The sequence below is a fragment of the Polyodon spathula genome, chromosome 31 (genome assembly GCF_017654505.1).
Source record: "Polyodon spathula isolate WHYD16114869_AA chromosome 31, ASM1765450v1, whole genome shotgun sequence".
NCBI lineage: Eukaryota > Metazoa > Chordata > Actinopteri > Acipenseriformes > Polyodontidae > Polyodon > Polyodon spathula.
This window is the reverse complement of record NC_054564.1, coordinates 4,518,210-4,531,236: the sequence shown is the minus strand read 5'-3', so window position 1 is coordinate 4,531,236 and position 13,027 is coordinate 4,518,210. Positions and strand designations below refer to the sequence as shown.

The window sequence follows — 13,027 nt, the reverse complement described above, 5'->3', positions numbered from 1 at the left end:
ACAGAGGGGGCTGTTACCATGGTGACAGTTGATGATGATGGTGGGGGGAGTTAGGGCTCTGATGTCATAAAGAATGTAAGGATTAAAAGTATTTATTTTTTAAGCATAAAAAGATCTAAGGGAAGTGATACTTGTAATACTTGAACTTGAAAAAATGTCCAGCATTTGAAAAGTTACTGTCCAACTTAATGCTAAATATTTTCTAGATTGGGGTGTGGTGTTTTAAGCACATTTCCCCAGAGCTCTGTCTCTTAAAACTGAGAAAAAAATTCTCGTTCTTGTTGTGATGCTGCCCTCGTAGTCTGACCCCAGCACCCTACCCCAGTCCCACCGAAACTCAACCGCTGTTCATTTCTATTCCAGAGTGAAAAGGAAAGCATTCCGTTCTTCACGCAGGCTGACTGTACCGTGACCTCTCAGACTGGACCCAAGGCCTTCAAAATCCCCTTCTCCATCAGGCAGAGAATCTGTGCCACCTTCGACACTGCCAACGCCAAAGGCAAAGACTGGCAGCTTTTAGCACAGAAACTCCACATCGAGAGGTAAAACAGAGCAATGAACCTGGCACACTGTGGCAGAGCAAAGCTCTGCCCTTTAAATTGGCAGGGATGGGGTTAACTTCCCCTACCTGCCTGGGTTTATTATGTTCAGGTGGCTGGGTTGATTAGTTGATTAGGTTGATTAACGATCAATCAGCGCCCAGCCACCTGATATAAAAGGAGGCCTCTGCTTCTCATTTGGAGAGAGGGAGCTGAGGAAGCAGGTTGGTTTTTTTGGTTGTGTAGAAAACTTGAATCCAGTGAAGGCATTGCCCAGCCTGGAAACTGTTATTTTTGTAAGTTTTGCTTTTTATCTTTTTGGTGTTTAAATTGCTTTGTTTTGGCCCTTGTGCCCTTTCATTTTGTGTTTATAATAAAATAGTTATTTTTTTGAACTGCAGTCTGTCTCTGGGCCTCTATCCACTCGCCAGCCTGCCACACACACACACACAGTGTGTACTTACAGCCTCGGCAAGAAGCTATTCGAAAAACACTGCAGGGACTGTGCTGTCAGTTTGTACAACAACAGAGCAGGGGAAAGCAGATTTTGAGAAAGAATTATTAACCAGAACCACTCAGAATGATTGCAGACACCATTAAATAGAAAAGGAAATGGGAAAAAAAGCAATTAAAAATACATTAAAAGCTACTTTTAAACATGTGCCTTCAGTTTTGCTCAATCAGTGTTGGAGTGCTTGAGTCCTTACTGCAATACCTATTGAGACTTCATTGTCAAGCCCAAAAGAAATAATTCCAGTGCCCCATGAGCACATTGCCATAGAATACAAACTGATTGTCAAGAGGTGATTAAAGCTTATTCCTTTAGCCAGAGAGCTGCCTCAACTACAGAGACTATAACTACTCTAGGTAGAAATATGGAAAAACATTTTACTTTATTGTTTATTAATTTGGAGAATTCACGTGTTCTTTTATCTTATCTTAGAGTTTCCTCTGATTATCTCTGATCTACAATGATATTATATCAGATGCTTTCCCTTAAATATTGGATGCAAATGTAATTATTGAACAGCAGTGTTGGCAGGTTGAATCTGGGATGCTCATTACAGAGCTCCCAGTATAGAGAGTAATTGCTTATACAATAATGATGTTATTACATGAAGATTTGCCGTAGTGTCACTAAGGGATTACATCAGGTAAGAACTGTTGTTCCCAAGGCCATTTCCATGTAATTACACAAGTTACTGTGTTAGAGGAGGGACTATTGGTTATTGCCCAGTTATTACAATGTGATTAAATGGCTATCCATGCCCTGTAATATAAAGTGCTATTTAAATGTATTTTCAAAAAAGACAATACTAATATTTGGACATGTTTCTAATGCCAAACCTCAAGCTGTTTTATATTCAGTAACCTCATTCTAATGTTGTATAATGCTTTGTCTTAGCAATCTGGCCTACTTTGCCAAGCAGAAGAGCCCATCGGCGGTTATCCTAAACCTATGGGAGGCCCAGCACCAGGATACTGGAGATCTGGACTCTCTGGCAAGCGCTCTAGAAGAGATTGGCAAAATCCATTCCAAAAGCCCAGATGGAAATGAGGGTCAATCTGACAACACAGACTTGAGCTATTCAGCGTAGCCAAAATCAAAAGAAAGCCACAGCGGACTCCAGAAGCTAAAACTACAGCAATGTCTGCCAAGGGCAAGTTTCCGTCGATTCCAGAGGAATATAATTCTAGGAGTCACGGAGGAGAAGAAGGAAAATCTTCGAACAGGACTCAAATATTATCGATCAGATCAGGAGTGTTTCAGAGCCAGTCAAAGGAATAGCTGGGAACAGTTGACAACAGAATTTTATATAGTCAAGTCTTGCCTATAGATTTCTGTGATTTTTTTTTTTCTACTTATCCAAATAAGCTAGTTGGGTACTTGTATGTGTTTAGGTCCCAGGGGCTACAGCTATTCGCTAGAATATTCTACTGAAGACCACCATGTGTTGTCATTGCTAGGAAAGAAAGATTAAGCACACGGCACAGTGTGTTTTTGCACCAACACCAGTGCTGGTCAGCGACCTCACAAACACCTGGCTTTTCCAATAAAACAGAAAGGGTTCCTTCATGAATATGCCCTATAAGTCAAAGTAATGTGTTTTGCTGTGTTTCCATAACACACATCCTTTTCTACACAGCCTTATTGAAAATACCACTGGGATACCATTTGGGATTTGAAGTAGCCCTATGGAATCTATAGCAGAGCAGACCACATCATTAGCGGCAATTGCAACACAATGTATTTTGACCCAGTATTGGTCCTGATGTCACACTGATATGGTACTGCAGAGAATTGTGTTTTATTACCAAAATCTAAAGTTATAACTGTAGTGTTGTTCTACCAAGTGCCTACCATTGTAGCTGCCCTTGTTCTACCGTTGTCTATTAGTACAGACATTGTCATATAGTAGAACAACGCAATGGGCACTGGTAGCACAGGGTATGGAGTCATTGGTAAAATGCTACCACAGTGGTAACATTTTCTTATCCTGTAAATCGTAATGTTCTGGACTATCCAATACACTGGTAATGCATTCCAGTACCATAGTGCCATTTCAGTATGATTTAAATGGTGCATTGTGTTCAGTATACTTCATTTCCAAATGGGGCCGGACCATCTTTTTAATTCTTTTGTTTGTAAACTTTAGATGTAAGCGGCCTGTATAAAACATGCATGGTGTGTCCGAGTAACCTTGGGTGTGTCTAAATAAGCTTCTTGTCAAACATTCATTGACTCAAACTGTTGAACAATGGGAAGTCTTGAGCGATGTCCACATTTAAATTAGAGTCAATTTCCCATTGGTGGGTTTTGAGTCATTTGGATCATCTTTGCTTTGTTTGTGTAACATGCAACATTAGCATTATTCCATTGTCTTTAACATGGTTAATGCCTCCAGATTCAATCAGGTGAAATTCAAATGTGATCATTTTGAGCCGCTATGTTTCTTGTGAAAAGCACCTGCAATGTGATTGACTAGTCTGGGAATCACTCTACGGTTTGTCAAGCTGAAAAGCCTTTGTGTCGGTGTGAATGTCACATATGTGACACAAAACAAGTTGCTATTTTGCTAAGTATCTCTGCTTTACAGCCTCCCTCCACCCTGGACGTTTTACAATTTGCGTCCATTTCTTTATTTTGGTACCTGCTCTAAATAGTACCATGATAAATGCATTAATCTTTAAGGGTTACTACACATCATTCCTATAGAAACCTTGCCTGTAATTGTACTTGTATATTGAGGTTGTTGTCTAACAGGTGATTTGCAGTTATTAGCAGAGTTTCTCTTTCTGCCTCAGTCGTGTAGGTAGGCACTGTATTTCCTTTGCGAATTGCCTTTATAGACTAAGTATGAGTGGTGCTTGCACAACTCCAGGCAGGATTGAGGCAGGATCCTACTGTTCATTCTTTTGCAGAAATCTAGGCTCCATGTTTGCCATGCAGATGGTAAGTGGATGTATATGTAATAGATGTATGGGTGTTAAAACAAACTTAAACACTCAAAGCAGAACATTCCAATAATCCAGTTATTCAATTAGTTATTCAAATGTGTGTATTGGTAATCGTTTCAGTGTAATGTGTGAACTGTCCAGCAGATGGTTGGTGTAAATACCTATCAAGATGTTGGCTTTAAAGTCGTGCTCGGACATTTTTCATGTTCTAATAGTCTTTCAAAATTCCAAAGTATAACTTGTAAATCTTGGGTGTAAAATAAACCTGATACCACCCTTCAAATTACCTTTAAAACTAAGAAACACTCTTCTGCACAGTAGAATTGTGATATTTATTTCAGATGTAATTTATGCACTAGTGTTCTTTGCATCATTTTGATAAATTGTGTTATTTAATAAAGTAAGAACATAGTCATTTATGGCAACATAATTAATGTCAAGCAGTGCTTTTTTCAAGTATTTGAATATTTGTCCCTGCATTATATTGAACTATGTTCATGGGAATACAGTCATGAATCTGATGTATTTCCCTACTTCAACTATTACCAGGAAAATGCTATTTATTGTAAGCTTGAACCTTATACTTTTCAACACTTATTTTCAGGAGCTCACAAAATACTGTAATAATTTAATCACTCACCTTCTAAGAGAGGTATTTTTGAGACGAGATCTTCATTGGAATATCATGTTAATTGTACTCTGTGTTGTAGGGGGTTTGCTACCTAATGCAATCATTTTCAATGTATTCTTTGTTTCTGACCAACAGCTGACCAATTGTGGCCAGTGCAGGGTAACACAAATCACAGCAGATAAAACAATTGTCAGTCATATGCAGACTTGTAGTCAAGTCTGAGTCACGAGTCCTTGACTTCGAGTCTTGAATCCAAGTCAAGTCCTTGAAACAAACTCAGATAAATGTCCATTAAACTAGTGGTAGTTGTGAGGGAACAGTTTACCTAACGGATGTTGTCTGATATCCATCTGGAAAAATGCACAAATAAAAAAAAAGATGATTTTAATCTATTTTTCTAGCTCGATTATTCATTTGCATGCCTTTTTCAACTTGGCTGTCACTATCTTTTTTTTTTTCTTTTGGAATTGGAATACTGTTTAAATGTACCTGAAGTTTATAGATAAGAATTAAGCTCAAGTTTGTGGATGTTGTTTTTCACTTTGATAGAAGCCATGATCTGGACTATCTATTTTGACTTCAGTTCGGATAAAATTTGGCAAACTGATTTAGACATTGCTGGAACTGTATATATACTTTGTTCTTAAATAGAACATTTTAGTTTTATTTGTATTATTTGTTTTGCAAAACAGAAACATTATGTTTCACTTTCATTGCATTTGCATTTTTATTAAGTCTGTAATACAACAATGCATTTACGAGATTGTGCTTCCGTTCATTTGATTTTAGATAACAATTTGTGTAGATTCATGATGGAATAAAAAATGAAGTTTATACAGAGATTTCTAGGTTGCTGCTGCTTTATAATACTGTGTAGTGCAGCCAGTACATGCTAGAGCTGGGGAAAGAAATAGTGGACAACTAGTTCTAAGGGTCGGTTGGGTTTATTATTTTGGACCCCTGAAGACCTCTGCTTCATGGACTTGGACGTTATTTCTGACTATATGTATTATTATTGTCCAGAGTGTGCTGTTTTCTGTTGCTCTCTTGCTTTCCTTCTCGGTTTTTGTTGCTCAATATTTCTTCGTTTTATCTTGTATTCTGTTAGGATTTGTTGAGTTTAAGGACAGTGGAAGGAGGCTTTCTAGGTGGTGAAACTGTCGTTGTTTTCTAATAAGGAGCATTAATTGTGCTTTTTGTTATTTGTATTGCTTTATATTTGGATATTCACTTATTGTCAGTTTTCCTTTGCGTTTGCTCTCTGCATTTATGCACAGCATATTGTTAATGTGTATTTCCAATATCCATAATAAATTATTCTCATTTTGCTAAATGGAGTGGTATTAAGCTATTCTGTCATTCTTTTTGTTTTTGCTATCAACCAGTCCTTCTGTCATATCAGTCTGATATATATGCCTGTTTGACAGTAGGCAAGTTTCGATTTGAGACTTGAGGCTAGTTTTAAGTGAATTTGACTGATGAATTCATTAACATTGCTGCAAACAGTGATGGCGTGTGGGAATGAGTGGTGATTAGAAGCAAAACATAAAATTTTTAATCACACAGAGGCTTTCTGTTATGACAAAAAGTACTTTTATAACTTATATGATTATTCTTTTTTTCATTAATTTTTGTTTCCAGTAAACTCAAAAGTGATGCTTTGTTGGGTTGGTTTTTATTGTGCACAGTTTCGTAGTAACTGAAGACACTATTCAGAGAGCTGTAGTTGTTGGTGGAAGTTTTAGGGGAAGAGAGACAGGAAAGGTAGAATTTCATGTGTAATAGAAAATATAAAAGGACTGATTGTTAAAGTCCCCAAGACTGTCCTTTAGTTAAAGTCACACATTACTCCGAATGTCCTCAGCAATCATACTCAGAGTCCCGGACTCGACTCCTGCAATCTGCTCAGGGCTCTGAGTCAGAGTCCCGGACGAGACTCCTGCAATTCAGTCTCAGCAACTCGAGTCAGGACGTCCCGGACTCGAGTCCTGCAATCAGCTCAGGGCCTGAGTCAGAGTCCCGGACTTAGACTCCTGCAATTGAGCTCAGCAACTCGAGGCAGAGTCCCGGACGTTAGACGAGTGCGTTCTGCTCAGCAACTCGGGTCTGAGCTGAGGACGTCGACTCCTGCAATCTGCTCAGCAAACTCGAGTCAGAGTCCCGGACTGACTCCTGACAATCTGCTGAGCAACTCGAGTCAGAGTCCTGAGCTGAGGACGTTAGCAATCGTTGAGCAAGTCTCAGGGCAGAGTCCCGGACTCGACGAGTCGTGCAGCTCAGTCTCAGGGCCTCGAGCTCAGAGTCCGTTACTCGACTCCTGCAATCTGCTCAGCAACTCGAGCAGAGTCCGTTACTCGACTCCTGCAATCTCAGGGCAGCAACTGAGGAGAGTCCCGACTCGAGTCCTGCAGCTCTGTCTCAGCAACTCGAGTCAGAGGACGTTAGACTCGACTCCTGCAATCAGCTCAGGGCCTGAAGTGAGAGTCCGGAGACGAGTCTCCTGCAGTTCTGTCTCAGGGCCTGAACTGAGGACGTTAGACGAGCACTGCGAAAGGGTTAACAAAGAAATCATTCTAGTCTCTCCACCTCACTCAATAACAGCATGTCGTCAGCTCGACTGGACAGAACCGACTCATAAACTGAAAGTAGCGAAACCTGTTGCATAATAAACAGCTTTCATGATGTTTCAATGAAGACCCCAACCAAATATATGCTCCATTTTATAACTATTTTTTTTATTGGCCCTGAAAAATAAATGTCAAAGTAGCAAGCCTAATTATACTATTAAAACAGTTTGGCACTAATGGCTACATACTGTATACAAAATAGTCCCTAACAGAGTTCTCGCAAGCTGTTTTCAAACAGCGTTGTATGACCTGTGAAATTGAAGGTGTGCTCGTCCATTAGTGAGGTACAGAAAGTTGTAGCATGTCTAATTGTATTAAAGAGCGCTCCAAACTCACTTTTTAATTCACCTGGTTATGTAGCTATTAGAACTGGTGCTATCCTGAAGTTTAAACAGAAGCTTTCCATATCCTCCCACTACACTACCTGAATTCAATTTGGTTAGCTCCATCCATCTAACTTCTAAATGTTTAAAATTCACAGAAACAATTTCACTCTGGAGATTACTTAAAGCAACTTCAGATTTGATGATGTTTATTCATTTTTTTTTAAAATTTTTTTTTTATACGCTAATATTCAGTACCTGTACCAGAGTTTATCAAGAGAATACTAAGTTAAAGTCAGAAATATATTCATATACAGTGGAGAGATACTCCTATGACATTTTGTGTAAATTATATTGTTTGCATAAATATTTTGTTTGTTATATACAAATTCACATTGAGAACCATGTATCAGAGTTTTAAAGAAAATACAAAGAGCAAGTTAAAGTCAGAAATATATCCTATTATGCTTTGATATATTGTGTTAATTATATTGGTTGGATAATTAATTTCTCTGCTTAATAGTCTAGATCACTGGAGCCCATTAGAGGCATTTAAAACTGTTATGGGATATGGTGTAAAGGGGAATCGGGATCTGTGAATTGAACTGGAGAAATGGCATTTGTTACTTTGCCGGTCCACTGTTAGTTTAAGTATAATGAATGTGATCCCAATTCTTAGGGTTTTATTAATATATAATCCAAATATATTATTATTATAGAGACGATAGAGAGAGAGAGAGAGAGAGAGAGAGAGAGAGAGAGAGAGAGAGAGAGAGAGAGAGAGAGAGAGAATTAAATCACTGTTTGTATGTGCATTTAGCTCCCAGGATTTTGGACAGAAAATAAAGATTTGGGAGGTCTGTGTTCAAAATTAATAGTTTCCATTTAACCCTTAGTGTTTAATAAAAGTACTTAATTGGCAGGTATTCAGTAAATCCATTAATGAATGTGTTGATTTCAAAACAAGAAATGCTGTCCTTCCCTCACGTTTACAATTGAGTACCAATCCATGCCAATTAAGTTCTGCACTGAGTGTTTTAAAAGCCGATTGGAAGACTGTTTTCCGCGCTGGCATTTTTACTGGAGTACCGACGCTGTAAACTGACTTTTCATTGCCATTCGTTTCACTCCGAGTATCACATTGTTCTTCAGTGGTGCAGACAGCACCAGCTTAAAGAATGTAAAAGATTGTTTTTTGTGTGCTAATCTTTAGTTGTATGGTTACCCTTTATTTAGTGTTGTTTTTTAGTTCATTAACCAAGAGCAAAGAAAACACCATGCATTGTACTATAGGCACCGCTGCTGTGAAATTATTACACAACACAATTGCTTGTATTTCTGTTCCATGCAATTTTCTGTTATCGTGCCTATCTATATTTATTTTACCCTTCTGTGTCCCCTCGGGGGCCACAGAAAACATACAAACCACAATATTTATCAAATGTGCACATTTTAAGTACTGTCCGCACACACATCTTTAGAACTGTTGCACACACACACATTGATCCTGGTTTACCATTCGCACTTGGAATCTTGGCAGGCACAGTTTTAAGTCATTGGTGTTAATGGAGTTTGCATTTGAACCACCCCCAAACTACCCATACATGGTATGTTTTATCCTACATAAATGCCTCAGTGTCTGTAAAGATATTCAAATATCTATAAAGAACACAAAGTGAACTACGAAAAAAAGAAATTCTGCTGCAGATACCATAGTCTTGGTATGTCAGAAGTTCATGCATGGAAAAATCTATAGATAAATAGATACAACACACACACAGAGAGACTTTTGAATGGAATATTCGTGCATGCACATTTGATAGGCCCTGGAATTTGGAGACAGTATGGGGCCACCCTGTATCCAAAATGCTAGCACTGTCCAAACTGTAATTCCCTATATTGGATGGCAGTTATTTTAAACAGATTTTCAGCATTTTCAGTGTAGCAGACAGTGTCTGGAGTTTTCTTTGCTACTGGTTGATGGGTAAAATCAGAATAGCAGGGTGTCGGCTATTGTAGGAAAAGTCATGGTACCCCCTTATAAAAGTGATGGTACCTCCCTTATAAAAGTCATGGTACCCCCTTATAAAAGTCATGGTACCTCTGTGTGGCAGAGAAAAGCTCTGCCCTTTTTAAATTGGCAGGGATGGGGTTAATTTCCCCTACCTGCCTGGGTTTATTATGGTCAGGTGGCTGGGGTTGATTAGTTGATTAGGTTAATTAACGATCAATCAGCGCCCAGCCACCTGACATAAAAGGAGGCCTCTGCTTCTCATTTAGGAGGAGGGAGCTGAGGCCTCCTTTTATGGTAGGGGAAATTAACCCCATCCCTGCCAGTTTAAAAAGGGCAGAGCTTTGCTCTGCCACACTCCCTTATAAAAGTCATGGTACCCCCCTTATAAAAGTCATGGTACCCCCCTTATAAAAGTCATGGTACCCCCCTTATAAAAGTCATGGTACCTCCCTTATAAAAGTCATGGTACCCCTCTTATAAAAGTCATGGTACCCTCCTTATAAAAGTCATGGTACCTCCCTTATAAAAGTCATGGTACCACCCTTATAAAAGTCATGGTACCCCCCTTATAAAAGTCATGGTACCCCCTTATAAAAGTCATGGTGTTATGAATGTAAATACAGTTTATTTAAAGAAATACAAATACATACTCACAACTGTTTTTATCTAATAAACCCTTTACCGAAAAAACTGTCCAATGATCTTTTCTACCTATAGAAATATTGGCAGCTATTTGCTGTATAGGATTTTAAAATAAATAATAAACACTACAGTAATATTTTATTGTTATTATGACGTGGCAACAGTACCCTCTGGTGGACTCTGATGAATATATCAATTGGCAAAATTGTGTTCTACTGAAATGAAACTCAGGCTTACCACAAACCATGTAAAAACACATACTGTAAATACAATTGAATAGCGTGAACCTTCTGGTGCTCTTCACCAAATTGAATGACAATAGAGTTATATAGCAACAGTGTCATTATTTCACTTCTTTAACTTCAGCTGCCAAACAAAAGCTACATTTAGCAGATTAAGGGGTAGGTGTACTAAAGTGTTTTGCGTCTGTCAATAGTTACAAACAAGTTGGAAGTCTTGGGTGAAATGTACTAAACAAGCGCAATGCTATTTGTGGCTTTTTAGGGAATGTATGCTGCAGTTTCTGTTTGCGGTTCAAGCGTAGATGAATATGCAATTATGGGCGTTCCTGCATAAATTTGCAAAAAGGGGGCAACGATAGTGCAAGTGAGGGTTCTCCAATATTATAATAAGATGCACGGAAGACAATTCCACAGTTTGTGAACTTTTGAAAGCATGTTTTAATCATTTCCCAGTTTGCTTTTTCTCGTACTTTGCCAGTCGTGCTCAATGCAATTTTCCTTAAAAGCAGGGCTACTTACAAGCCTTGAAAAACAATTTCTAGTTTCCCCCAACATGTTGGGAGCAATAGATTGCATACATGTGCCGCTAACTGCTCCAGCTCATTTTGAGCATCTGTAAAGGAATAGGAAACACACCTTTTCTATTAATGAGCAGAAGGTTTGTAATTGTGCACAATTTAGCACTGCGCCCCTGACTAACTTAAATAAAAACGGACAGTATACATTTGGCTTATAGGCTACTAATGATAATACGAATTAGTGGTATAATTCAAAATGTGTTCCTGTTCCTTTTAAATTTGTATTAACGAGAATTGACTGTTCTCATGTAAATATCATAAATTGTCAATGTGACACCAAGATCTATTTTGTGTTAAATGTCTACGCCACCAAGTTGATGATAATAATAATAATAATAATAATAATAATAATAATAATAATAATAATAATAATAATAATAATAATAATAATAATTTAATTAAAAAAAAGTAAACATTTCGTTTCAATTTAAAATAATATTTTATTTGCATTGTTCACCAATGTGTACAATGCAGCAGCATGATTTATTTTGTGTTACCTTAACAGGCTAAAATAAAAAGAAAGTGCGCTAGGTGTTCATTTGATTTTACTACTGTCCTGTATACTGTATAGGCATACTCTACAGATTTATAATGTAATGTGTAGCCTACCCAAAACACATTAGTGTTATTTCAGGGCAACGATTTATACATTTAAAATACATTGAGCACTATAAATGTATGCATGTGCGGAAACACATTTTTTATTTGGGTGCGAAGGTGGGGGCCCCACTGTAGAATCTGATGGGATAAACTGTCTTTATTTGAACAATGTCACACGATTCTCACAATAGAGATCTCGCAAATGAGACACAACAAATATTTAAATACATATTTTCTCTTCGTACATACGACAAAATGTATACTTTGCTAAGTATCGCAAAGGAAATGCAAACTGCGGTATAATTGCACTGCGACTGGCCCATCTTGGTACACCTACCCCTAACCGTTTGTAATCTTTTAGACTCTATACATTCTCAATAAAAAAAAGGTACTAATTAAAAAACGTGCTCAATATTTTAGGTCAAACAGATAACTACAACTTACTTGGGAACTTTAAAATCCAAGCAATTATACTTAGACAAATGCAAACTAGAAATAGTATTGCTGAAGTGACTGTGGAAGACAGGCGCTGCAGAGGATTTTGATTGAATGACATCCAGTGAATGCAGGAAGTGATGGAGTACAACTTGCAAAAACAACTATTAGATTGATGCCCGAAGTGTAACAGTCAGACGGTTTGTGCTATTGAATTTGAACTACAGTATTGGTATGTGCAGGCCAGAGTCACAAGATTGCAGAGATGCTTTCCATTTTCAGAATGCAGATGGATGCTTTTTATCATTGTCTCCAGGTTTCAGGCTGAAACAGTGGGGTAGTTTATCTGTTTATTTTCTGTAATATCTTCTGTTTTATTCCACCTAACCACTTTTTGTGATTGTAATCCATCTGTTAACTTGAAATTACCCTGTTGCTGGAAAGGTAGCAACATTTAAGCTGGAGATGTTTTAAACTGATGACAAACTGATAAAATGTTTGAATGGAAAACAGTCCAATTGTAACCTTTTCTTTCATTAAGAGGCGCTTCAAATTACAGTCATTGTTTTACCTTCCTTGCCTTTTTTGTCTATGCGATTATAAGTACAAAAATGATATCTTAATTAAAAAAAATATATATATTTTTTTTTTTTTTTTGTTTTTATATATATATATATATATATATATATATATATATATATATATATATATATATATATATATATATATATATATATATATATATATATATATATATATATATATATATATATATATATATATATATATATATATATATATATATATATATATATATATATATACACACACACACACTACATTAAGATGCATTGACCTGAGTTAGGAGTTAGGAGCTGCTCAGTCATCGCCATCTAGTGCACAACTGTGTATTACAGCATACAATAATAACAACACT

General features: G+C 37.4%; 1 protein-coding gene across 1 annotated transcript in view; it reads left to right on the top strand.

The window, feature by feature from the left end:
* LOC121303003 (netrin receptor UNC5D-like) overlaps positions 1 to 5,101 on the top strand; it is a 263,953-nt gene extending 258,852 nt beyond the window's left edge. Inside the window, exons 16-17 of the mRNA XM_041233393.1 lie at positions 364 to 542; positions 1,945 to 5,101. Coding sequence (XP_041089327.1) covers positions 364 to 542; positions 1,945 to 2,137 — 372 coding nt within the window. The 3' untranslated portion in view covers positions 2,138 to 5,101. The remainder of the gene's footprint in view (positions 1 to 363; positions 543 to 1,944) is intronic.
* Positions 5,102 to 13,027: the final 7,926 nt, after the last annotated feature.